Source organism: Oncorhynchus clarkii, chromosome 21 (assembly GCF_045791955.1).
Source record: "Oncorhynchus clarkii lewisi isolate Uvic-CL-2024 chromosome 21, UVic_Ocla_1.0, whole genome shotgun sequence".
Classification (NCBI taxonomy): domain Eukaryota; kingdom Metazoa; phylum Chordata; class Actinopteri; order Salmoniformes; family Salmonidae; genus Oncorhynchus; species Oncorhynchus clarkii.
Window position 1 is genome coordinate 2,778,599 of NC_092167.1, and position 23,913 is coordinate 2,802,511.

Here is a 23,913-nt window from a genome sequence, read left to right on the forward strand (position 1 = left end):
TCCTATATTAGTATTTTTTGACTTTCCGTAGTTGAAGTCAGAACGCTCATTTCTTTCCGTAGTTGAAGTCAGAACGCTAATCTCTTTCCGTAGTTGAAGTCAGAACGCTAATCTCTTTCCGTAGTTGAAGTCAGAACGCTAATCTCTTTCCGTAGTTGAAGTCAACTATTTGATAACATTTTGTTGACCATCTAGCTTCTGTCAAAGCCTCTTCTACTTCTCGATTGTAATACGTGGAAATCTTCAACCATCTCTACTTGCAATTAAGACCTCTTTAGTTAACATGAACTGTATGGTGTGACATGATTAAGGCTTGCAATAAGTTAACAAGAGACAACAACTAAACTAAAGTAAGTGAAATGCTGCTGGCTAGCTAGCTACCAGATAGGTTAACCAGCTAGCTGCTCTTCTACATGTAGGTTTGTATTGTTCTCGCTAGATAAACACCATCATACCAGAAGTGTGCTGTGCATAATGAAACGTATCTGTATACTATATGAATTTCTAGGCCAGTGTACCTGCTATAACGTTAGATTGTTACACTGATGAATGTTACCATTTTACCTTCATAATTCAGTCTTTCTTAACACAGTTGGCAGGAAATGAAAGTGAAAGAATTCCAGCTAGCATTGTGTTTCTACTGTAAAGAGGTGACTTGGCGTTGCCAAGTGTTTTCTACTTCAATGTGAATACTGACATCATGCTCAGAAAGTTGGGCGTTTTGTGAAAGGGTGTTTTGGAAGATGACCGTAATGATTCATGATGAACCAGGGAGAGAAGACCACAATTAAGTGTCTTGGGTCTGAATGATTGAATTTGTGTCCTTAACCTGTCTGATCGTGTTCTGTGTGTTGGTTACCTAACCCTGTCCCATCAGTCTCTCTCTCTCTCTCTCTCCCTCCCTGTCCTTCTGTCTCTCTCTCCCTCCCTGTCTGTCTGTCTCTCTCTCTCTCCCTCCCTCCCTGTCCGTCGGTCTCTCTCTCCTAAGCATGAAACTACGTGTGAGGATAAACAAGCAGACCAGCCGGGTGAAGCTGGAGGGAGAGGAGCCCACTCTGACAGAGCTCAACGTTCAAATCAGAGAGATCCTTCTGCCTTCACATGGCCTCAGGTTAGTTAGTCCCTCAGGTTAGTTAGTCCCTCAGGTGAGTTAGACCCCCAGGTTAGTCCCTCAGGTTGGTTAGTCCCTCAGGTTAGTTAGACCCTCAGGTTAGTTAGACCCTCAGGTTAGACCCTCAGGTTAGTTAGACCCTCAGGTTAGTTAGACCCTCAGGTTAGTTAGACCCTCAGGTTAGTCCCTCAGGTTAGTTAGACCCTCAGGTTAGTTAGTCCCTCAGGTTAGTTAGTCCCTCAAGTTAGTTAGTCCCTCAGGTTAGTTAGACCCTCAGGTTAGTTAGTCCCTCAGGTTAGTTAGTCCCTCAAGTTAGTTAGTCCCTCAGGTTAGTTAGTCCCTCAGGTTAGTCCCTCAGGTTAGTTAGACCCTCAGGTTAGTTAGACCCTCAGGTTAGTTAGACCCTCAGGTTAGACACTTTCTCCTTCTGTTGCTAAAGGGCAATTCCATGGTAGACTCAGATTTTCACTCTAAAATGTCTGCCGAACAAAAAACATTGATTTCAAGGTTTAACAAACCATACAACTCTATGCACAAGGACGACTTTTAAAAATGCCCACTTACAATTTTCCAAAAATAACTTTAGAGGAAAAACTGGGCAGAAACTAAGTTTGCTAACAGAATAAAACTAAGGGAGATTTTACTGTAATTCTGGAACCAAACTTTGCATCTGGTGTTTTTCCAGTAAATGTGGTCTTTTTATAAATGTATTGTGTAAATTATTCAAAGAGGTCATTGTTCATAGTTGTATGGTTTATTAAACTTAGAAATCAATTGTTTGTGTTTAGCAAACATTTCAAAGTGAAAAATTGATGTCTCGGTGTAATTCCGTTAGCATGGAAGAAGTAGCAGTAGCTGTAGCAGTAGCTGTGTATTATTTGTGTTTATATATTGTTAGTAAAGTATGAGGACCACATGTTGAATGCTGTAAAGTTTACCCATAGTGGTTGGGGCTCAGATCCTAACTCTCCTCTGTCCCCCACAGCCCAGACACAGAGTTCACCTTGTCCCTGAACGGCTCAGATCTTCTATCTGACTCTGGTCAGACTTTGTCCTCCTGTGGCATCGTCACTGGGGACCTGGTCTGTGTCATCTTGCCTCCATCTGTGGCTGTGCCCTCCGCCGCCTCTGCCCCCTCCGCTGCCCCTGCTCCCTCCACTCGCCAGGCTGTGCCCTCAGGCTCCTCTGCCCCCTCCGCTGCCCCTGCTCCCTCAGCCCGCCAGTCATCCAGCAGCAGCAGCAGTAGTAGTAGTCCTGGGCTGTACCAAGCTGTACACCCACCAGCCCAACGCTCCAGTGAGGTGAGCCCTCATCTCCTAACACCAGTAGTATATTATATTACAGTGTAGTAGTAGTAGAATATAGTAGTAGTAGTATATTACAATACAAGTATTCAGACCCCTTGACTTATTCCACATTTTGTTAAGTTACAACCTTATTCTATAATTGATTTTTAATAATTCATTTTTTCCTCTTCAATCTACACACAATACCCCATAATGACATCACAATACCCCATAATGACATCACAATACCCCATAATGACATCACAATACCCCATAATGACATCACAATACCCCATAATGACATCACAGTACCCCATAATGACATCACAGTACCCCATAATGACATCACAATACCCCATAATGACATCACAATACCCCATAATGACATCACAATACCCCATAATGACATCACAATACCCCATAATGACATCACAATACCCCATAATGACATCACAATACCCCATAATGACATCACAATACCCCATAATGACAACGTGAAAACTGATTTTTTTGAATGTTTTGCAAATTTATAAAAAAAATAAAAAAAACAGATACCTTATTTACACAAGTATTCAGACCCTTTGCTGTGAGACTCAAAATTGAGCTCAGGTGCATCCTGTTTCCATTGATCATCCTTGAGATTTTTCTACAACTTGATTGGAGTCCACCTGTGGTAAATTCAACTGATTGGACATGATTTGGAAAGGCACACACCTGTCTATATAAGGTCCCACCGTTGTTGCCAGTGCATGTCAGAGCAAAAACCAAGCCATGAGGTCGAACTAATTTTCCACAGAGCTCAGAGACAGGATTGTGTCGAGGCACAGGTCTGGGGAAGGGTACCAATCAATTTCTGCAGCATTGAAGGTACCCAAGAACACGGTGGCCTCCATTTTTAAATGGAAGAAGTTTGGAACCACCAAGACTCGAGCAGGGCCATGGTCAAGGAGCTGACCAAGAACCCGATGGTCACTCTGACAGAACTCCAGAGTTTCTCTGTGGAGATGGGAGAACCTTCCAGAAGGACAACCATCTCTGCAGCACTCCACCAATCAGGCCCTTATGTTAGAGTGGCCAGATGGAAGCCACTCCTCAGTAAAAGGCACATGACAGCCCACTTGGAGTTTGCCAAAAGGCACCTGAAGACTCTCAGACCATGAGAAACAAGATTCTCTGGTCTGATGAAACCAAGATTGAACTCTTTAGCCTGAATGCCAAGCGTCACGTGTTGGAGGAAACCTGGAACCATCCCTACGATGAAGCATGGAGGTAGCAGCATCATGCTGTGGGGATGTTTTTCAGCAGCAGGGCCTGGGAGACTAGTCAGGATCGAGGGAAAGATGAACGGAGCAAGGTACAGAGATATCCTTGATGAAAACCTGCTCCAGAAACCTCAGGACCTCAGACTGAGGCGAAGGTTCACCTTCCAACAGGACAACGACCCTAAGCACAGAGCCAAGACAACGCAGGAGTTGCTTCGAGACAAGTCTCTGAATGTCCTTGAGTGGTCCAGCCGGAGCCCGGACTTGAACCCGATCGAACATCTCCGGAGAGATCTGAAAATAGCTGTGCAGCGACGCTCCCCATCCAACCTGACAGAGCTTGAGAGGATCTGCAGAGAAGAATAGGAGAAGGGTCTGAATACTTATGTAAATGTGATATTTTAGTTTTTTTTAATGTCTTAACCTGTTTTTGCTTTCTCATTATGGGCTATTGTGAGGAAAAAATAGAATGTGTATGTAAATCGTATGCTTGTACTGTGAGTTTTGTTTTACTCTAATAGGACACTGCTGTTGACTTTCTTCTCAGTACCAGATAGTCACCATGGTGATTTGTGTTGTTGATCCAGGCCAGCACGAGCAAGGGGGCGGAGCCTCAACAGGAAGTGGTCAGAGAGGAGGAGGAGCAGGAAGAAGAGGCAGGTCAGTGGGTGTGGGAGCCCATGCTGTGTGGGGAGGCAGAAGGAGGGAAGGTACCCCATTCCCTGGAGGTTCTGTACCACCAGGCTCAGAGCAGCAGTACCTGTGATGCCCTGATGGTGGCAGTCCACCTCCTGATGGTGGAGACTGGCTTCCTGTGTCAGGTAAGCCTCTACAGGAGACTGGGGGAGACAATCTCAATTGAATACTCCTCGCATTCCTCTCTGCTTCCTTCCTCAAAACCCATTGGAGGAGAAGGTCAGGTGGGAGGGACCTCTGGCTTTCTCATCCAATGGGTTTGAGAAGGAGGCGAGGAGAGAGGACGCTAGGAGTATGCAATTGAGATTCTCTCTGGGATTTGCATCCCAAATGGCACCCTAGTCCCTACATAGTGCACTACTGTTGACCAGAACCCTATTCCCTAAATATGTGTGTGTGTGTGTGTGTAGGGCTCTGAGGGGCGTCCTGGTGAGATGCCAGCTGGGTGGAGGGCACCAGGAGGGCTGTACAGACTGCAGTATGCCCATCCTCTCTGTGACGACAGCCTGGCCTTGGTCCTAGCTGTCCCCATGGGACCCGTTCTGGTTATCAACGGTCAGTCTCACTGTTTCTCAAAGCTGTGTCCCAAATGGGGTTTATTACTTCTGACCAGGGACCATAGGGCTCCTCTATAGGGGCCATCTGGAAGGGCTCTATAGGGGGCCATCTGGAAGGGCTCTATAGGGGGCCATCTGGAAGGGCTCTATAGGGGCCATGTGGAAGGGCTCTATAGGGGTCCATGTGGAAGGGCTCTATAGGGGGCCATGTGGAAGGGCTCTATAGGGGGCCATCTGGAAGGGCTCTATAGGGGCCATCTGGAAGGACCATAGGGCTCTATAGGGGCCATCTGGAAGGGCTCTATAGGGGGCCATCTGAAGGGCTCTATAGGGGGCCATCTGAAGGGCTCTATAGGGGGCCATCTGGAAGGGCTCTATAGGGGGCCATCTGGAAGGACCATAGGGCTCTATAGGGGCCATCTGGAAGGGCTCTATAGGGGCCATCTGGAAGGACCATAGGGCTCTATAGGGGCCATCTGGAAGGACCACGGGGCTCTATAGGGGCCATCTGGAAGGACCATGGGGCTCTATAGGGGGCCATCTGGAAGGACCATGGGGCTCTATAGGGGCCATCTAGAAGGGCTCTATAGGGGGCCATCGGGAAGCCCCATATAACTCTATAGGGGCCATCTGGAAGGACCATAGGGCTCTATAGGGGGCCATGTGGAAGGGCTCTATACGGGGTCATCTGGAAGGACCATAGGGCTCTATAGGGGCCATCTGGAAGGGCTCTATAGGGGCCATCTGGAAGGACCATAGGGCTCTATAGGGGCCATCTGGAAGGACCACAGGGCTCTATAGGGGCCATCTGGAAGGACCATAGGGCTCTATAGGGGGCCATCTGGAAGGACCATAGGGCTCTATAGGGGCCATCGGGAAGGACCATAGGGCTCTATAGGGGCCATCTGGAAGGTCTCTATAGGGGGCCATCTGGAAGCCCCATATAACTCTATAGGGGTCATCTGGAAGGACCATAGGGCTCTATAGGGGCCATCTGGAAGGACCATAGGGCTCTATAGGGGGCCATCTGGAAGGACCGTAGGGCTCTATAGGGGTCCATCTGGAAGGACCGTAGGGCTCTATAGGGGGCCATCTGGAAGGACCGTAGGGCTCTATAGGGGGCCATCTGGAAGGACCGTGGGGCTCTATAGGGGCCATCTGGAAGGACCGTAGGGCTCTATAGGGGGCCATCTGGAAGGACCGTAGGGCTCTATAGGGAGCCATCTGGAAGGACCGTAGGGCTCTATAGGGAGCCATCTGGAAGGACCGTAGGGCTCTATAGGGGCCATCTGGAAGGACCGTAGGGCTCTATAGGGAGCCATCTGGAAGGACCGTAGGGCTCTATAGGGAGCCATCTGGAAGGACCGTAGGGCTCTATAGGGGCCATCTGGAAGGACCATAGGGCTCTATAGGGAGCCATCTGGAAGGACCGTAGGGCTCTATAGGGAGCCATCTGGAAGGACCGTAGGGCTCTATAGGCCATCTGGAAGGGCTCTATAGGGGCCATCTGGAAGGGCTCTATAGGGGCCATCTGGAAGGGCTCTATAGGGGCCATGTGGAAGGGCTCTATAGGGGGCCATCTGGAAGGACCATAGGGCTCTATAGGGGGCCATCTGGAAGGGCTATATAGGGGGCCATCTGAAGGGCTCTATAGGGGGCCATGTGGAAGGGCTATATAGGGGGCCATCTGAAGGGCTCTATAGGGGGCCATCTGGAAGGGCTCGATAGGGGGCCATCTGGAAGGGCTCGATAGGGGGCCATGTGGAAGGGCTCTATAGGGGGCCATGTGGAAGGGCTCTATAGGGGGCCATCTGGAAGGGCTCTATAGTGGCCATCTGGAAGGGCTCTATAGTGGCCATCTGGAAGGGCTCTATAGGGGGCCATCTGGAAGGGCTCTATAGTGGCCATCTGGAAGGGCTCTATAGTGGCCATCTGGAAGGGCTCTATAGGGGGCCATCTGGAAGGGCTCTATAGGGGCCATCTGGAAGGGCTCTATAGGGGCCATCTGGAAGGGCTCTATAGGGGCCATCTGGAAGGGCTCTATAGTGGCCATCTGGAAGGGCTCTATAGTGGCCATCTGGAAGGGCTCTATAGTGGCCATCTGGAAGGGCTCTATAGTGGCCATCTGGAAGGGCTCTATAGGGGGCCATCTGGAAGGGCTCTATAGGGGCCATCTGGAAGGGCTCTATAGTGGCCATCTGGAAGGGCTCTATAGTGGCCATCTGGAAGGGCTCTATAGTGGCCATCTGGAAGGGCTCTATAGTGGCCATCTGGAAGGGCTCTATAGTGGCCATGTGGAAGGGCTCTATAGGGGCCATCTGGAAGGGCTCTATAGTGGCCATCTGGAAGGGCTCTATAGTGGCCATCTGGAAGGGCTCTATAGGGGCCATCTGGAAGGGCTCTATAGGGGCCATCTGGAAGGGCTCTATAGTGGCCATCTGGAAGGGCTCTATAGTGGCCATCTGGAAGGGCTCTATAGGGGCCATCTGGAAGGGCTCTATAGTGGCCATGTGGAAGGGCTCTATAGGGGCCATCCGGAAGGGCTCTATAGGGGCCATCCGGAAGGGCTCTATAGTAGCCATCTGGAAGGGCTCTATAGTGGCCATCTGGAAGGGCTCTATAGGGGCCATCTGGAAGGGCTCTATAGTGGCCATCTGGAAGGGCTCTATAGGGGCCATCTGGAAGGGCTCTATAGTGGCCATGTGGAAGGGCTCTATAGGGGCCATCTGGAAGGGCTCTATAGTGGCCATCTGGAAGGGCTCTATAGGGGCCATCTGGAAGGGCTCTATAGGGGGCCATCTGGAAGGGCTCTATAGGGGCCATCTGGAAGGGCTCTATAGGGGCCATCTGGAAGGGCTCTATAGTGGCCATCTGGAAGGGCTCTATAGGGGCCATCTGGAAGGGCTCTATAGTGGCCATCTGGAAGGGCTCTATAGGGGGCCATCTGGAAGGGCTCTATAGGGGGCCATCTGGAAGGGCTCTATAGGGGCCATCTGGAAGGGCTCGATAGGGGCCATGTGGAAGGGCTCGATAGGGGCCATCTGGAAGGGCTCTATAGGGGGCCATGTGGAAGGGCTCTATAGGGGGCCATGTGGAAGGGCTCGATAGGGGCCATGTGGAAGGGCTCTATAGGTGGCCATCTGGAAGGGCTCTATAGGGGGCCATCTGGAAGGACCATGGGGCTCTCTAGGGGCCATCTGGAAAGGCTCTATAGGGACCCATGTGGAAGGGCTCTATAGGGGCCATGTGGAAGGGCTCTATAGGGGGCCATCTGGAAGGGCTCTATAGGGGGCCATCTGGAAGGGCTCTATAGTGGCTCTCTAGGGGCCATCTGGAAAGGCTCTATAGGGACCCATGTGGAAGGGCTCTATAGGGGCCATGTGGAAGGGCTCTATAGGGGGCCATCTGGAAGGGCTCTATAGGGGGCCATCTGGAAGGGCTCTATAGGGGCCATCTGGAAGGGCTCTATAGGGGGCCATCTGAAAGGACCATAGGGCTCTATAGTGGCCATCTGGAAGGGCTCTATAGGGGCCATGTGGAAGGGCTCGATAGGGGCCATGTGGAAGGGCTCTATAGGGGGCCATCTGGAAGGGCTCTATAGGGGGCCATGTGGAAGGGCTCTATAGGGGGCCATGTGGAAGGGCTCGATAGTGGCCATCTGGAAGGGCTCTATAGGGGCCATCTGGAAGGGCTCTATAGGGGGCCATCTGGAAGGGCTCTATAGGGGCCATCTGGAAGGGCTCTATAGGGGCCATCTGGAAGGGCTCTATAGTGGCCATCTGGAAGGGCTCTATAGGGGCCATCTGGAAGGGCTCTATAGTGGCCATCTGGAAGGGCTCTATAGGGGGCCATCTGGAAGGGCTCTATAGGGGGCCATCTGGAAGGGCTCTATAGGGGCCATCTGGAAGGGCTCTATAGGGGCCATGTGGAAGGGCTCGATAGGGGCCATGTGGAAGGGCTCTATAGGGGGCCATCTGGAAGGGCTCTATAGGGGGCCATGTGGAAGGGCTCTATAGGGGGCCGTGTGGAAGGGCTCGATAGGGGCCATGTGGAAGGGCTCTATAGGGGGCCATCTGGAAGGGCTCTATAGGGGGCCATCTGGAAGGACCATGGGGCTCTCTAGGGGCCATCTGGAAAGGCTCTATAGGGGCCATGTGGAAGGGCTCTATAGGGGGCCATCTGGAAGGGCTCTATAGGGGGCCATCTGGAAGGGCTCTATAGTGGCCATCTGGAAGGACCATGGGGCTCTCTAGGGGCCATCTGGAAAGGCTCTATAGGGACCCATGTGGAAGGGCTCTATAGGGGCCATGTGGAAGGGCTCTATAGGGGGCCATCTGGAAGGGCTCTATAGGGGGCCATCTGGAAGGGCTCTATAGGGGCCATCTGGAAGGGCTCTATAGGGGGCCATCTGAAAGGACCATAGGGCTCTATAGTGGCCATCTGGAAGGGCTCTATAGTGGCCATCTGGAAGGGCTCTATAGTGGCCATCTGGAAGGCAGTCTCAGTCTTTAACATAGCTATATGTTTGATCCATCTCTGCTTATTGATTGGTCTCCCCCCTGATTGATCGGTATATTGCTCCCCTCTGCAGCCACACTGAAGATGAACCAGCAGGTGGACACAGTGAGGAAACTGTCGCTGAAACCCTCCACCTATGTGACTGACCAGTGGACAGGTTAGTGTGACTGACCAGTGGACAGGTTAGTGTGACTGACCAGTGGACAGGTTAGTGTGACTGACCAGTGGACAGGTTAGTGTGACTGACCAGTGGACAGGTTAGTGTGACTGACCAGTGGACAGGTTAGTGTGTCTGGTGACTGACCAGTGGACAGGTTAGTGTGACTGACCAGTGGACAGGTTAGTGTGACTGACCAGTGGACAGGTTAGTGTGACTGACCAGTGGACAGGTTAGTGTCTGTCTGGTGACTGACCAGTGGACAGGTTAGTGTGACTGAGCAGTGGACAGGTTAGTGTGTCTGACCAGTGGACAGGTTAGTGTCTGTCTGGTGACTGACCAGTGGACAGGTTAGTGTGACTGACCAGTGGACAGGTTAGTGTGACTGACCAGTGGACAGGTTAGTGTCTGTCTGGTGACTGACCAGTGGACAGGTTAGTGTGACTGACCAGTGGACAGGTTAGTGTGACTGACCAGTGGACAGGTTAGTGTGACTGACCAGTGGACAGGTTAGTGTGACTGACCAGTGGACAGGTTAGTGTGACTGACCAGTGGACAGGTTAGTGTGTCTGGTGACTGACCAGTGGACAGGTTAGTGTGACTGACCAGTGGACAGATTAGTGTATGTCTGGTGACTGACCAGTGGACAGGTTAGTGTGACTGACCAGTGGACAGGTTAGTGTGACTGACCAGTGGACAGGTTAGTGTGACTGACCAGTGGACAGGTTAGTGTGACTGACCAGTGGACAGGTTAGTGTGACTGACCAGTGGACAGGTTAGTGTGACTGACCAGTGGACAGGTTAGTGTGTCTGGTGACTGACCAGTGGACAGGCTAGTGTGTGCCTGGTGACTGACCAGTGGACAGGTTAGTGTGTGTCTGGTGACTGACCAGTGGACAGGTTAGTGTGTGTCTGTCTGGTGACTGACCAGTGGACATGTTAGTGTGACTGACCAGTGGACAGGTTAGTGTGACTGACCAGTGGACAGGTTAGTGTGACTGACCAGTGGGCAAGTTAATGTGACTGACCAGTGGACAGGTTAATGTGACTGACCAGTGGGCAGGTTAATGTGACTGACCAGTGGACAGGTTAGTGTGACTGACCAGTGGACAGGTTAGTGTGTCTGGTGACTGACCAGTGGACAGGTTAGCGTGTGTTAATCTACAGTTGGTAGTGTCTGTTCTGTCTGTCCTGTTCCAGGTGATATTGTCTGTCCTGTTCCAGGTGATATTGTCTGTCCTGTTCCAGGTTGATGGTGTCTGTTCTGTCTGTCATGTTCCAGGTTGATAGTGTCTGTTCTGTCTGTTCTGTCCCAGCTGATAGTGTCTGTTCTGTTCCAGCTGATAGTGTCTGTCCTGTTCCAGGTTGATAGTGTCTGTCCTGTTCCAGGTTGATGGTGTCTGTTCTGTCTGTCCTGTTCCAGGTTGATAGTGTCTGTTCTGTCTGTTCTGTCCCAGCTGATAGTGTCTGTTCTGTTCCAGCTGATAGTGTCTGTCCTGTTCCAGGTTGATAGTGTCTGTCCTGTTCCAGGTGATAGTGTCTGTCCTGTTCCAGGTTGATAGTGTCTGTCCTGTTCCAGGTGATAGTGTCTGTTCTGTTCCAGGTGATAGTGTCTGTTCCGTTCCAGGTGATAGTGTCTGTTCTGTCTGTCCTGTTCCAGGTGATAGTGTCTGTTCTGTTCCAGGTGATAGTGTCTGTTCTGTTCCAGGTGTGTCTGTTCTGTTCCAGGTTATAGTGTCTGTTCTGTCTGTCCTGTTCCAGGTGACAGTGTAAGTTCTGTCTGTCCTGTTCCAGGTGATAGTGTCTGTTCTGTCTGTCCTGTTCCAGGTGATAGTGTCTGTTCTGTCCCAGGTGACAGTGTCTGTTCTGTCCCAGGTGACAGTGTCTGTTCTGTCCCAGCTGATAGTGTCTGTCCTGTTCCAGGTGATAGTGTCTGTTCTGTCTGTCCTGTTCCAGGTGATAGTGTCTGTTCTGTTCCAGGTGATAGTGTCTGTTCTGTCTGTTCTGTTCCAGGTGATAGTGTCTATCCTGTTCCAGGTGATAGTGTCGGTTCTGTCTGTACTGTTCCAGGTGACAGTGTCTGTTCTGTCTGTACTGTTCCAGGTGACAGTGTCTGTTCTGTGTGTTGATCCACAGGTGACAGTGCAGCGGCCGTCTACACAGAGCTGAGGAAGTTGTCCCGGGTCTTCAAAGACCAGCTGGTGTATCCTCTGATATCTTCAGCCAGAGAAGGTACTGGGATGTAAATATATAGTACTGTTATTAAATAAATAGTACTAGGATGTAGATATATAGTACTGTTATTAAATAAATAGTACTGGGATGTAGATATATAGTACTGGGATGTAGTAGATATATAGTACTGTTTTTAAATATATAGTACTGGGATGTAGATATATAGTACTGTTATTAAATAAATAGTACTGGGATGTAGATATATAGTGCTGGGATGTAGATATATAGTACTGGGATGTAAATATATAGTACTGGGATGTAGATATATAGTACTATTATTAAATAAATAGTACTGGGATGTAGATATAGTACTGGGATGTAGATATATAGTACTGTTATTAAATAAATAGTACTGGGATGTAGATATATAGTACTGTTATTAAATATATAGTACTGGGAGGTAGGTATATAGTACTGTTATTAAATAAATAGTAATGTTATTAAATATATAGTACTGGGATGTAGATATATAGTACTGTTATTAAATATATAGTACTGGGATGTAGATATATAGTACTGTTATTAAATAAATAGTACTGGGATGTAGATATATAGTACTGTTATTAAATATATAGTACTGGGATGTAGATATATATAGTACTGTTATTAAATATATAGTACTGGGATGTAGATATATAGTACTGGGATGTAGATATATAGTACTGGGATGTAGATATATTGTACTGTTAAATATATAGTACTGGGATGTAGATATATCGTACTGTTAAATATATAGTACTGGGATGTAGATATATAATACTGTTATTAAATAAATAGTACTGGAAGGTAGATATGTAGTACTGTTATTAAATAAATAGTACTGGGAGGTAGATACAGTATGTAGTAGTACTGGGAGGTAGATATGTAGTACTGTTATTAAGTAATAAATAGTACTGTGAAGTAGATATGTAGTACTGTTATTAAGAAGGAAATATCTGGAAATATGACATTGGTCTCAGATCTCACTGCAATCATTTAAAATAATTTAATAGCAAATGTTAATGACCAATTTGTCAAATCCATTACTCCCTGTCTCCCCCTGTTGTCTAGTGGTGGTATAACAGCCATGGCCCTGCCAGCAGTGTTGTAACTCTCTGTCTCCCCCTGTTGTCTGGTGGTGGTATAACAGCCATGGCCCTGCCAACAGTGTTGTAACTCTCTGTCTCCCCCTGTTGTCTGGTGGTGGTATAACAGCCATGGCCCTGCCAGCAGTGTTGTAACTCTCTGTCTCCCCCTGTTGTCGGGTGGTGGTATAACAGCCATGGCCCTGCCAACAGTGTTGTAACTCTCTGTCTCCCCCTGTTGTCTGGTGGTGGTATAACAGCCATGGCCCTGCCAGCAGTGTTGTAACTCTCTGTCTCCCCCTGTTGTCTGGTGGTGGTATAACAGCCATGGCCCTGCCAACAGTGTTGTAACTCTCTGTCTCCCCCTGTTGTCTGGTGGTGGTATAACAGCCATGGCCCTGCCAGCAGTGTTGTAACTCTCTGTCTCCCCCTGTTGTCTGGTGGTGGTATAACAGCCATGGCCCTGCCAGCAGTGTTGTAACTCTCTGTCTCCCCCTGTTGTCTGGTGGTGGTATAACAGCCATGGCCCTGCCAACAGTGTTGTAACTCTCTGTCTCCCCCTGTTGTCTGGTGGTGGTATAACAGCCATGGCCCTGCCAACAGTGTTGTAACTCTGTCTCCCCCTGTTGTCTAGTGGTGGTATAACAGCCATGGCCCTGCCAGCAGTGTTGTAACTCTCTGTCTCCCCCTGTTGTCTGGTGGTGGTATAACAGCCATGGCCCTGCCAACAGTGTTGTAACTCCCTGTCTCCCCCTGTTGTCTGGTGGTGGTATAACAGCCATGGCCCTGCCAGCAGTGTTGTAACTCTGTCTCCCCCTGTTGTCTGGTGGTGGTATAACAGCCATGGCCCTGCCAGCAGTGTTGTAACTCTCTGTCTCCCCCTGTTGTCTGGTGGTGGTATAACAGCCATGGCCCTGCCAACAGTGTTGTAACTCTCTGTCTCCCCCTGTTGTCTGGTGGTGGTATAACAGCCATGGCCCTGCCAACAGTGTTGTAACTCTCTGTCTCCCCCTGTTGTCTAGTGGTGGTATAACAGCCATGGCCCTGCCAGCAGTGTTGTAACTCTCTGTCTCCCCCTGTTGTCTGGTGGTGGTATAACAGCCATGGCCCTGCCAGCAGTGTTGTAACTCTCTGTCTCCCCCTGTTGTCTGGTGGTGGTATAACAGCCATGGCCCTGCCAACAGTGTTGTAACTCCCTGTCTCCCCCTGTTGTCTGGTGGTGGTATAACAGCCATGGCCCTGCCAGCAGTGTTGTAACTCTCTGTCTCCCCCTGTTGTCTGGTGGTGGCATTTCGCTACACTTGCATTAACATCTGCTACCATGTGTATGTGACAAATAAAAATTGATTTTATAACAGCCATGGCCCTGCCAACAGTGTTGTAACTCTCTGTCTCCCCCTGTTGTCTGGTGGTGGTATAACAGCCATGGCCCTGCCAGCAGTGTTTGGCCTGCCAGTCCTTCCTCCAGAGCTGTTACTGAGGGTCCTGAGACTGCTGGATGTCTCCTCTCTCCTGGCCCTCTCCTCGGTCAACAGACACCTCCACCAGACCACCACAGACCCGGCCCTCTGGAGACACCTCTACCGCAGAGACTTCCGAGGTAGGACGAACGCACACACACACACACACACACGGATATATTTATAAACACACATAAAAGACAGGAGGTTTCTGGTCTGTCTCGGGGTCTCTGGTCTGTCTCGGGGTCTCTGGTCTGTCTCGGGGTCTCTGGCCTGTCTCGGGGTCTCTGGTCTGTCTCGGGGTCTCTGGCCTGTCTGGAGGTCTCTGGCCTGTCTGGAGGTCTCTGGCCTGTCTGGAGGTCTCTGGCCTGTCTGGAGGTCTCTGGCCTGTCTGGAGGTCTCTGGTCTGTCTGGAGGTCTGTGGCCTGTCTGGAGGTCTCTGGTCTGTCTGGAGGTCTCTGGTTTGTCTGGAGGTCTCTGGCCTGTCTGGAGGTCTCTGGCCTGTCTGGAGGTCTCGGTTCTGTCTGGAGGTCTCGGGTCTGTCTGGAGGTCTCTGGTCTGTCTGGAGGTCTCTGGTCTGTCTGGAGGTCTCTGGTCTGTCTGGAGGTCTCTGGTCTGTCTGGAGGTCTCTGGTCTGTCTGGAGGTCTCTGGTCTGTCTGGAGGTCTCTGGCCTGTCTGGAGGTCTCTGGCCTGTCTGGAGGGACTCTGGCCTGTCTGGAGGGACTCTGGCCTGTCTGGAGGGACTCTGGCCTGTCTGGAGGGACTCTGGCCTGTCTGGAGGGACTCTGGCCTGTCTGGAGGGACTCCGGCCTGTCTGGAGGGACTCCGGCCTGTCTGGAGGGACTCTGGTCTGTCTGGAGGGACTCTGGTCTGTCTGGAGGGACTCCGGTCTGTCTGGAGGGACTCCGGTCTGTCTGGAGGGACTCCGGTCTGTCTGGAGGGACTCTGGTCTGTCTGGAGGGACTCCGGTCTGTCTGGAGGTCTCTGGTCTGTCTGGAGGTCTATCTGGAGGGTCTCTTTCCAGAGTGTCTGTTAAATGACATGTCGGTGTCTGTATTAAAGATATGTTAGTTCTGCTCTGACATGTAGAATCTAGGTCTGTTCTCCTGAGACGTCTGTATTATAGATATGTTAGATTCTACATGTCAGAGCAGAACTAAGTCTATTAAATATATGTTAGATATTGAGTGCATATTGTGTAATGGAGATTGTTATTTGACTGTTGCAGACGGCCAAGACCACAGCAGAGCCAGAGACACTCAGTGGAGAGAGGTGAGTCAGGTCCCAGTATTCTCAGCTCTATTTATTCTATACATCATCCCTGTAATCAACCCACAGATAGTAAGTCTCTAGTCATTAGTGACTGTTTTTAGATATCAATAGAACTACAATCTGACGTGACTGAAACCCCAGCTACAATCTGACATCACTGAAACCCCAGCTACAATCTGACATCACTGAAACCCCAGCTACAATCTGACATCACTGAAACCCCAGCTACAATCTGACGTCACTGAAACCCCAGCTACAATCTGACATCACTGAAACCCCAGCTACAATCTGACATCACTGAAACCCCAGCTACAATCTGACATCACTGAAACCCCAGCTACAATCTGACATCACTGAAACCCCAGCTACAATCTGACGTCACTGAAACCCCAGCTACAATCTGACATGAATAAAACCCCAACTACAATCTGACATGAATAAAACCCCAGCTACAATCTGACATCACTGAAACCCCAGCTACAATCTGACATCACTGAAACCCCAGCTACAATCTGACGTCACTGAAACCCCAGCTACAATCTGACATGAATAAAACCCCAACTACAATCTGACATCACTGAAACCCCAGCTACAATCTGACGTGACTGAAACCCCAGCTACAATCTGACATCACTGAAACCCCAGCTACAATCTGACATCACTGAAACCCCAGCTACAATCTGACATCACTGAAACCCCAGCTACAATCTGACATCACTGAAACCCCAGCTACAATCTGACATCACTGAAACCCCAGCTACAATCTGACATCACTGAAACCCCAGCTACAATCTGACGTCACTGAAACCCCAGCTACAATCTGACATGAATAAAACCCCAGCTACAATCTGACATGAATAAAACCCCAGCTACAATCTGACATCACTGAAACCCCAGCTACAATCTGACGTGACTGAAACCCCAGCTACAATCTGACATCACTGAAACCCCAGCTACAATCTGACGTGACTGAAACCCCAGCTACAATCTGACGTGACTGAACCCCAGCTACAATCTGACATGAATATAACCCCAGCTACAATCTGACATCACTGAAACCCCAGCTACAATCTGACATCACTGAAACCCCAGCTACAATCTGACATCACTGAAACCCCAGCTACAATCTGACATCACTGAAACCCCAGCTACAATCTGACATCACTGAAACCCCAGCTACAATCTGACATGAATAAAACCCCAACTACAATCTGACATCACTGAAACCCCAGCTACAATCTGACGTCACTGAAACCCCAGCTACAATCTGACGTCACTGAAACCCCAGCTACAATCTGACGTCACTGAAACCCCAGCTACAATCTGACGTCACTGAAACCCCAGCTACAATCTGACGTCACTGAAACCCCAGCTACAATCTGACGTCACTGAAACCCCAGCTACAATCTGACGTGACTGAAACCCCAGCTACAATCTGACATCACTGAAACCCCAGCTACAATCTGACATCACTGAAACCCCAGCTACAATCTGACATCACTGAAACCCCAGCTACAATCTGACGTCACTGAAACCCCAGCTACAATCTGACATGAATAAAACCCCAACTACAATCTGACATGAATAAAACCCCAGCTACAATCTGACATCACTGAAACCCCAGCTACAATCTGACATCACTGAAACCCCAGCTACAATCTGACGTCACTGAAACCCCAGCTACAATCTGACATGAATAAAACCCCAACTACAATCTGACATCACTGAAACCCCAGCTACAATCTGACGTGACTGAAACCCCAGCTACAATCTGACATCACTGAAACCCCAGCTACAATCTGACATCACTGAAACCCCAGCTACAATCTGACATCACTGAAACCCCAGCTACAATCTGACATCACTGAAACCCCAGCTACAATCTGACATCACTGAAACCCCAGCTACAATCTGACGTCACTGAAACCCCAGCTACAATCTGACATGAATAAAACCCCAGCTACAATCTGACATGAATAAAACCCCAGCTACAATCTGACATCACTGAAACCCCAGCTACAATCTGACGTGACTGAAACCCCAGCTACAATCTGACATCACTGAAACCCCAGCTACAATCTGACGTGACTGAAACCCCAGCTACAATCTGACGTGACTGAACCCCAGCTACAATCTGACATGAATATAACCCCAGCTACAATCTGACATCACTGAAACCCCATTTACAATCTGACATCACTGAAACCCCAGCTACAATCTGACATCACTGAAACCCCAGCTACAATCTGACATCACTGAAACCCCAGCTACAATCTGACATCACTGAAACCCCAGCTACAATCTGACATGAATAAAACCCCAACTACAATCTGACATCACTGAAACCCCAGCTACAATCTGACGTCACTGAAACCCCAGCTACAATCTGACGTCACTGAAACCCCAGCTACAATCTGACGTCACTGAAACCCCAGCTACAATCTGACGTCACTGAAACCCCAGCTACAATCTGACGTCACTGAAACCCCAGCTACAATCTGACGTCACTGAAACCCCAGCTACAATCTGACGTGACTGAAACCCCAGCTACAATCTGACATGAATAAAACCCCAGCTACAATCTGACATCACTGAAACCCCAGCTACAATCTGACGTCACTGAAACCCCAGCTACAATCTGACATGAATAAAACCCCAACTACAATCTGACATGAATAAAACCCCAGCTACAATCTGACATCACTGAAACCCCAACTACAATCTGACATGAATAAAACTACAATCTGACATGAATAAAACCCCAACTACAATCTGACATGAATAAAACCCCAGCTACAATCTGACGTCACTGAAACCCCAGCTACAATCTGACGTCACTGAAACCCCAGCTACAATCTGACATGAATAAAACCCCAACTACAATCTGACATGAATAAAACCCCAGCTACAATCTGACATCACTGAAACCCCAGCTACAATCTGACATGAATAAAACCCCAACTACAATCTGACATGAATAAAACCCCAGCTACAATCTGACGTCACTGAAACCCCAGCTACAATCTGACATCACTGAAACCCCAGCTACAATCTGACATCACTGAAACCCCAGCTACAATCTGACATCACTGAAACCCCAGCTACAATCTGACATCACTGAAACCCCAACTACAATCTGACATGAATAAAACCCCAGCTACAATCTGACATGAATAAAACCCCAGCTACAATCTGACATGAATAAAACCCCAACTACAATCTGACATCACTGAAACCCCAGCTACAATCTGACATCACTGAAACCCCAGCTACAATCTGACGTGACTAAAACCCCAGCTACAATCTGACATCACTGAAACCCCAGCTACAATCTGACGTCACTGAAACCCCAGCTACAATCTGACATCACTGAAACCCCAGCTACAATCTGACATCACTGAAACCCCAGCTACAATCTGACATGAATAAAACCCCAGCTACAATCTGACATCACTGAAACCCCAGCTACAATCTGACGTCACTGAAACCCCAGCTACAATCTGACATCACTGAAACCCCAGCTACAATCTGACGTCACTGAAACCCCAGCTACAATCTGACGTCACTGAAACCCCAGCTACAATCTGACATGAATAAAACCCCAGCTACAATCAGACGTCACTGAAACCCCAGCCACAATCTGACATCACTGAAACCCCAGCTACAATCTGACATCACTGAAACCCCAGCTACAATCTGACATGAATAAAACCCCAGCTACAATCTGACATCACTGAAACCCCAGCTACAATCTGATGTCACTGAAACCCCAGCTACAATCTGACGTGACTGAAACCCCAGCTACAATCTGACATGAATAAAACCCCAGCTACAATCTGACATCACTGAAACCCCAGCTACAATCTGACGTCACTGAAACCCCAGCTACAATCTGACATGAATAAAACCCCAACTACAATCTGACATGAATAAAACCCCAGCTACAATCTGACATCACTGAAACCCCAGCTACAATCTGACATGAATAAAACCCCAACTACAATCTGACATGAATAAAACCCCAACTACAATCTGACATTAATAAAACCCCAGCTACAATCTGACGTCACTGAAACCCCAGCTACAATCTGACGTCACTGAAACCCCAGCTACAATCTGACATGAATAAAACCCCAACTACAATCTGACATGAATAAAACCCCAGCTACAATCTGACATCACTGAAACCCCAGCTACAATCTGACATGAATAAAACCCCAACTACAATCTGACATGAATAAAACCCCAGCTACAATCTGACGTCACTGAAACCCCAGCTACAATCTGACATCACTGAAACCCCAGCTACAATCTGACATCACTGAAACCCCAGCTACAATCTGACATCACTGAAACCCCAGCTACAATCTGACATCACTGAAACCCCAACTACAATCTGACATGAATAAAACCCCAGCTACAATCTGACATGAATAAAACCCCAGCTACAATCTGACATGAATAAAACCCCAACTACAATCTGACATCACTGAAACCCCAGCTACAATCTGACATCACTGAAACCCCAGCTACAATCTGACGTGAATAAAACCCCAGCTACAATCTGACATCACTGAAACCCCAGCTACAATCTGACGTCACTGAAACCCCAGCTACAATCTGACATCACTGAAACCCCAGCTACAATCTGACATCACTGAAACCCCAGCTACAATCTGACATGAATAAAACCCCAGCTACAATCTGACATCACTGAAACCCCAGCTACAATCTGACGTCACTGAAACCCCAGCTACAATCTGACATCACTGAAACCCCAGCTACAATCTGACGTCACTGAAACCCCAGCTACAATCTGACGTCACTGAAACCCCAGCTACAATCTGACATGAATAAAACCCCAGCTACAATCTGACGTCACTGAAACCCCAGCTACAATCTGACATCACTGAAACCCCAGCTACAATCTGACATCACTGAAACCCCAGCTACAATCTGACATGAATAAAACCCCAGCTACAATCTGACATCACTGAAACCCCAGCTACAATCTGACATCACTGAAACCCCAGCTACAATCTGACGTCACTGAAACCCCAGCTACAATCTGACGTCACTGAAACCCCAGCTACAATCTGACGTCACTGAAACCCCAGCTACAATCTGACATGAATAAAACCCCAGCTACAATCTGACATCACTGAAACCCCAGCTACAATCTGACGTCACTGAAACCCCAGCTACAATCTGACGTCACTGAAACCCCAGCTACAATCTGACGTCACTGAAACCCCAGCTACAATCTGACGTCACTGAAACCCCAGCTACAATCTGACATCACTGAAACCCCAGCTACAATCTGACGTCACTGAAACCCCAGCTACAATCTGACGTCACTGAAACCCCAGCTACAATCTGACGTCACTGAAACCCCAGCTACAATCTGACGTCACTGAAACCCCAGCTACAATCTGACGTCACTGAAACCCCAGCTACAATCTGACGTCACTGAAACCCCAGCTACAATCTGACGTCACTGAAACCCCAGCTACAATCTGACGTCACTGAAACCCCAGCTACAATCTGACATCACTGAAACCCCGGCTGACATCAGAGTAACATGCTGTCTCATCAGTATCTGTTCCTGTTTACAACAGATGGATATAGATTCTATAGATACAACACATATCCACTCATCTATAGATACAACACATATCAACATCGGATCTGGTCTATAGTAGTGCACTATGTAGGGTTCTGGTCTAAAGAAGTGCACTATATAGGGAATAGGGCTCTAGTCTAAAGTAGTGCACTATATAGGGAATAGGGTTCTGGTCTAAAGTAGTGCACTATATAGGGAATAGGGCTCTGGTCTAAAGTAGTGCACTATATAGGGAATAGGGCCCTGGTCTATAGTAGTGCACTATATAGGGAATAGGGCCCTGGTCTATAGTAGTGTACTATATAGGGAATAGGGCTCTGGTGTAAAGTAGTGCACTATATAGGGAATAGGGCTCAGGTCTAAAGTAGTGTACTATATAGGGAATAGGGCTCTGGTCTAAAGTAGTGCACTATATAGGGAATAGGGCCCTGGTCTATAGTAGTGTACTATATAGGGAATAGGGCTCTGGTCTAAAGTAGTGCACTATATAGGGAATAGGCCTCTGGTCTATAGTAGTGCACTATATAGGGAGTAGGGCTCTGGTCTAAAGTAGTGTACTATATAGGGAATAGGGCTCTGGTCTATAGTAGTGCACTATATAGGGAATAGGGTTCCCTTTGGGACTCAGACACTGTCTAACTCTCTGGTATCGTTTAGGACTCAGACACTGTCTAACTCTCTGGTATCGTTTAGGACTCAGACACTGTCTAACTCTCTGGTATCATTTAGGACTCAGACACTGTCTAACTCTCTGGTATCATTTAGGACACTGTCTAACTCTCTGGTATCGTTTAGGACTCAGACACTGTCTAACTCTCTGGTATCATTTAGGACTCAGACACTGTCTAACTCTCTGGTATCATTTAGGACACTGTCTAACTCTCTGGTATCGTTTAGGACTCAACCACTGTCTAACTCTCTGGTATCATTTAGGACTCAGACACTGTCTAACTCTCTGGTATCGTTTTAATTTCAGCTCTACAAGAAGAAGTACAAGTGGAGGAGAGAAGCAGCCAGTTACCGGCACCACATGCCCCGTTACCACCCTGTCCCCCCACCGCTCTACCCCCTCCACCCCCTCCCCAACAACCCCTTCCCCTTCTACCCGCCTGGCATCATCGGTGGGGAGTACGACCAGAGACCTGGCATCCCCGGTGGTATTCTGCCCCGCCCCCGCTATGACCCTATTGGTCCGCTCCCGGGTCACGATCCCACAGCAGGAGGGCTGATTGGACGAAGGGGGCTGAGACCTGCTGGGAACCGGCCGGCTGACATCAGAAGAGGGTTCATATGACCTCCCTGACCAGTGACCTCTAGTGGTGGTGTAGGAGTATGACCACCACACAGAGAAGCTTAAATAAAACAGAGATGTTGAAGACTGACTGATTAGCCTACCTTAAATAAGGTGCTATAGTCACAGATAAATGGCGTTGTTCGGTCTATAAACACTAACCCTCACCCAGCCTGCTTATTATCCCCTAAACCTCATCCCGGTGTTTTTTATAAACCCTATCCTTGACCCAGAATCAGCTTTTAATAGCTCATGTTCTCCTGTGTGTGTTTAGTAAGTGATGAGGTCAGATCATACCGATCTGCTATCTTCATTTGATCTCTCTGTTGTTGCAGAGAATGTTGCTGCACAGCAGGAAATGTAAACTTCTAAAAGTTTTCCCGTGAGAAACCGGTCAAATTTAAGATAGTAGATCTGTAAGGGTGCCTGGGGGATTGAGGTAGGCCGTTTCGATCTTCCACCATTCACTATGAAGACATTTTGTACTTGTTTCCTCGCAGACTAAAAGCTGTAAATAAAATGAGAAAATGTCAATCGACTGGTTTTTAGCTGTGGTCATATTTGAGCCCTCAGTCTGTCTCTGAAAACCAGACTGTTCAGGGAGGATTCAATAGTCATGTACACTGAGCTACAATATAAACACAACATGTAAAGTGTCTCTATGTTTTATGAGCTGAAATAAAAGATCCCAGAAATGTTTCATACGCACAAACATTTCTCAAAAACACAACTTTTACATCACTGCTGGTGAGCATTTCTCCTTTGCCAAGATAATCCATCCACCTGACAGGTGTGGCATATCAAGAAGCTGATTAAACAGCATGATCATTACATAGGTGCACCTTGTGCTGTGGGCAATAAAAAGTCTGCTCTAAAATGTGCAGTTTTGTTGCACAATGACATGACACAGATGTCTCAAGTTTGGCATGTTGACTGCAGGAATGTCCACCAGAGCTGTTGAATGTTAATTTCTCGACCATAAGCCGCCTCCAAAGTCGTTTTTGAGAATTTGGAAGTAAGTACAACCGGGCCTCACAACCGAAGACGGCGTGTTGATGAGCGGTTTTCTGATGTCAACGTTGTGAACAGAGTGCCCCATGGTGGCGGTGGGGTTATGGGTAGGCATAAGCTACAGACAACAGACACAATTGCATTTTATCTATGGCAATTTGAACGCACAGAGATGCTGTGATGAAATCCTGAGGTCCATTGTCGGGCCATTCATCCTCCATCACCTCATGTTTCAGCATGATAATGCACAGCCCCATGTCACAAGGATCTGTATTCCTGGAAGCTGAAAATGTCCCAGTTCTTCTATAACCTGCATACTCACCAGACATGTCATCCGTTGAGCATGTTTGGGATGCTCTGGATCGACCT

General features: G+C 48.4%; 1 protein-coding gene across 4 annotated transcripts; it reads left to right on the plus strand.

The window, feature by feature from the left end:
• The first annotated feature begins 39 nt into the window (after positions 1-39).
• LOC139379273 (F-box only protein 7-like) lies at positions 40-23,067 on the plus strand. Of its 4 annotated transcripts, none has more exons than XM_071122073.1 (10): positions 40-350; positions 989-1,111; positions 2,097-2,412; positions 4,247-4,480; positions 4,766-4,910; positions 9,504-9,587; positions 11,724-11,819; positions 14,310-14,486; positions 15,576-15,619; positions 22,219-23,067. In XM_071122073.1, exons 2-10 carry the CDS (start codon positions 990-992, stop codon positions 22,534-22,536), a joined length of 1,536 nt encoding a protein of 511 aa, XP_070978174.1. In that variant the 5' UTR covers positions 40-350; position 989; the 3' UTR covers positions 22,537-23,067. The 4 variants fall into 4 exon arrangements, with proteins under 4 accessions (XP_070978174.1, XP_070978175.1, XP_070978176.1 ...); XM_071122074.1 differs by having other exon boundaries at positions 14,328-14,486; XM_071122075.1 differs by lacking the exon at positions 15,576-15,619.
• The last annotated feature ends 846 nt before the right edge of the window (positions 23,068-23,913 follow it).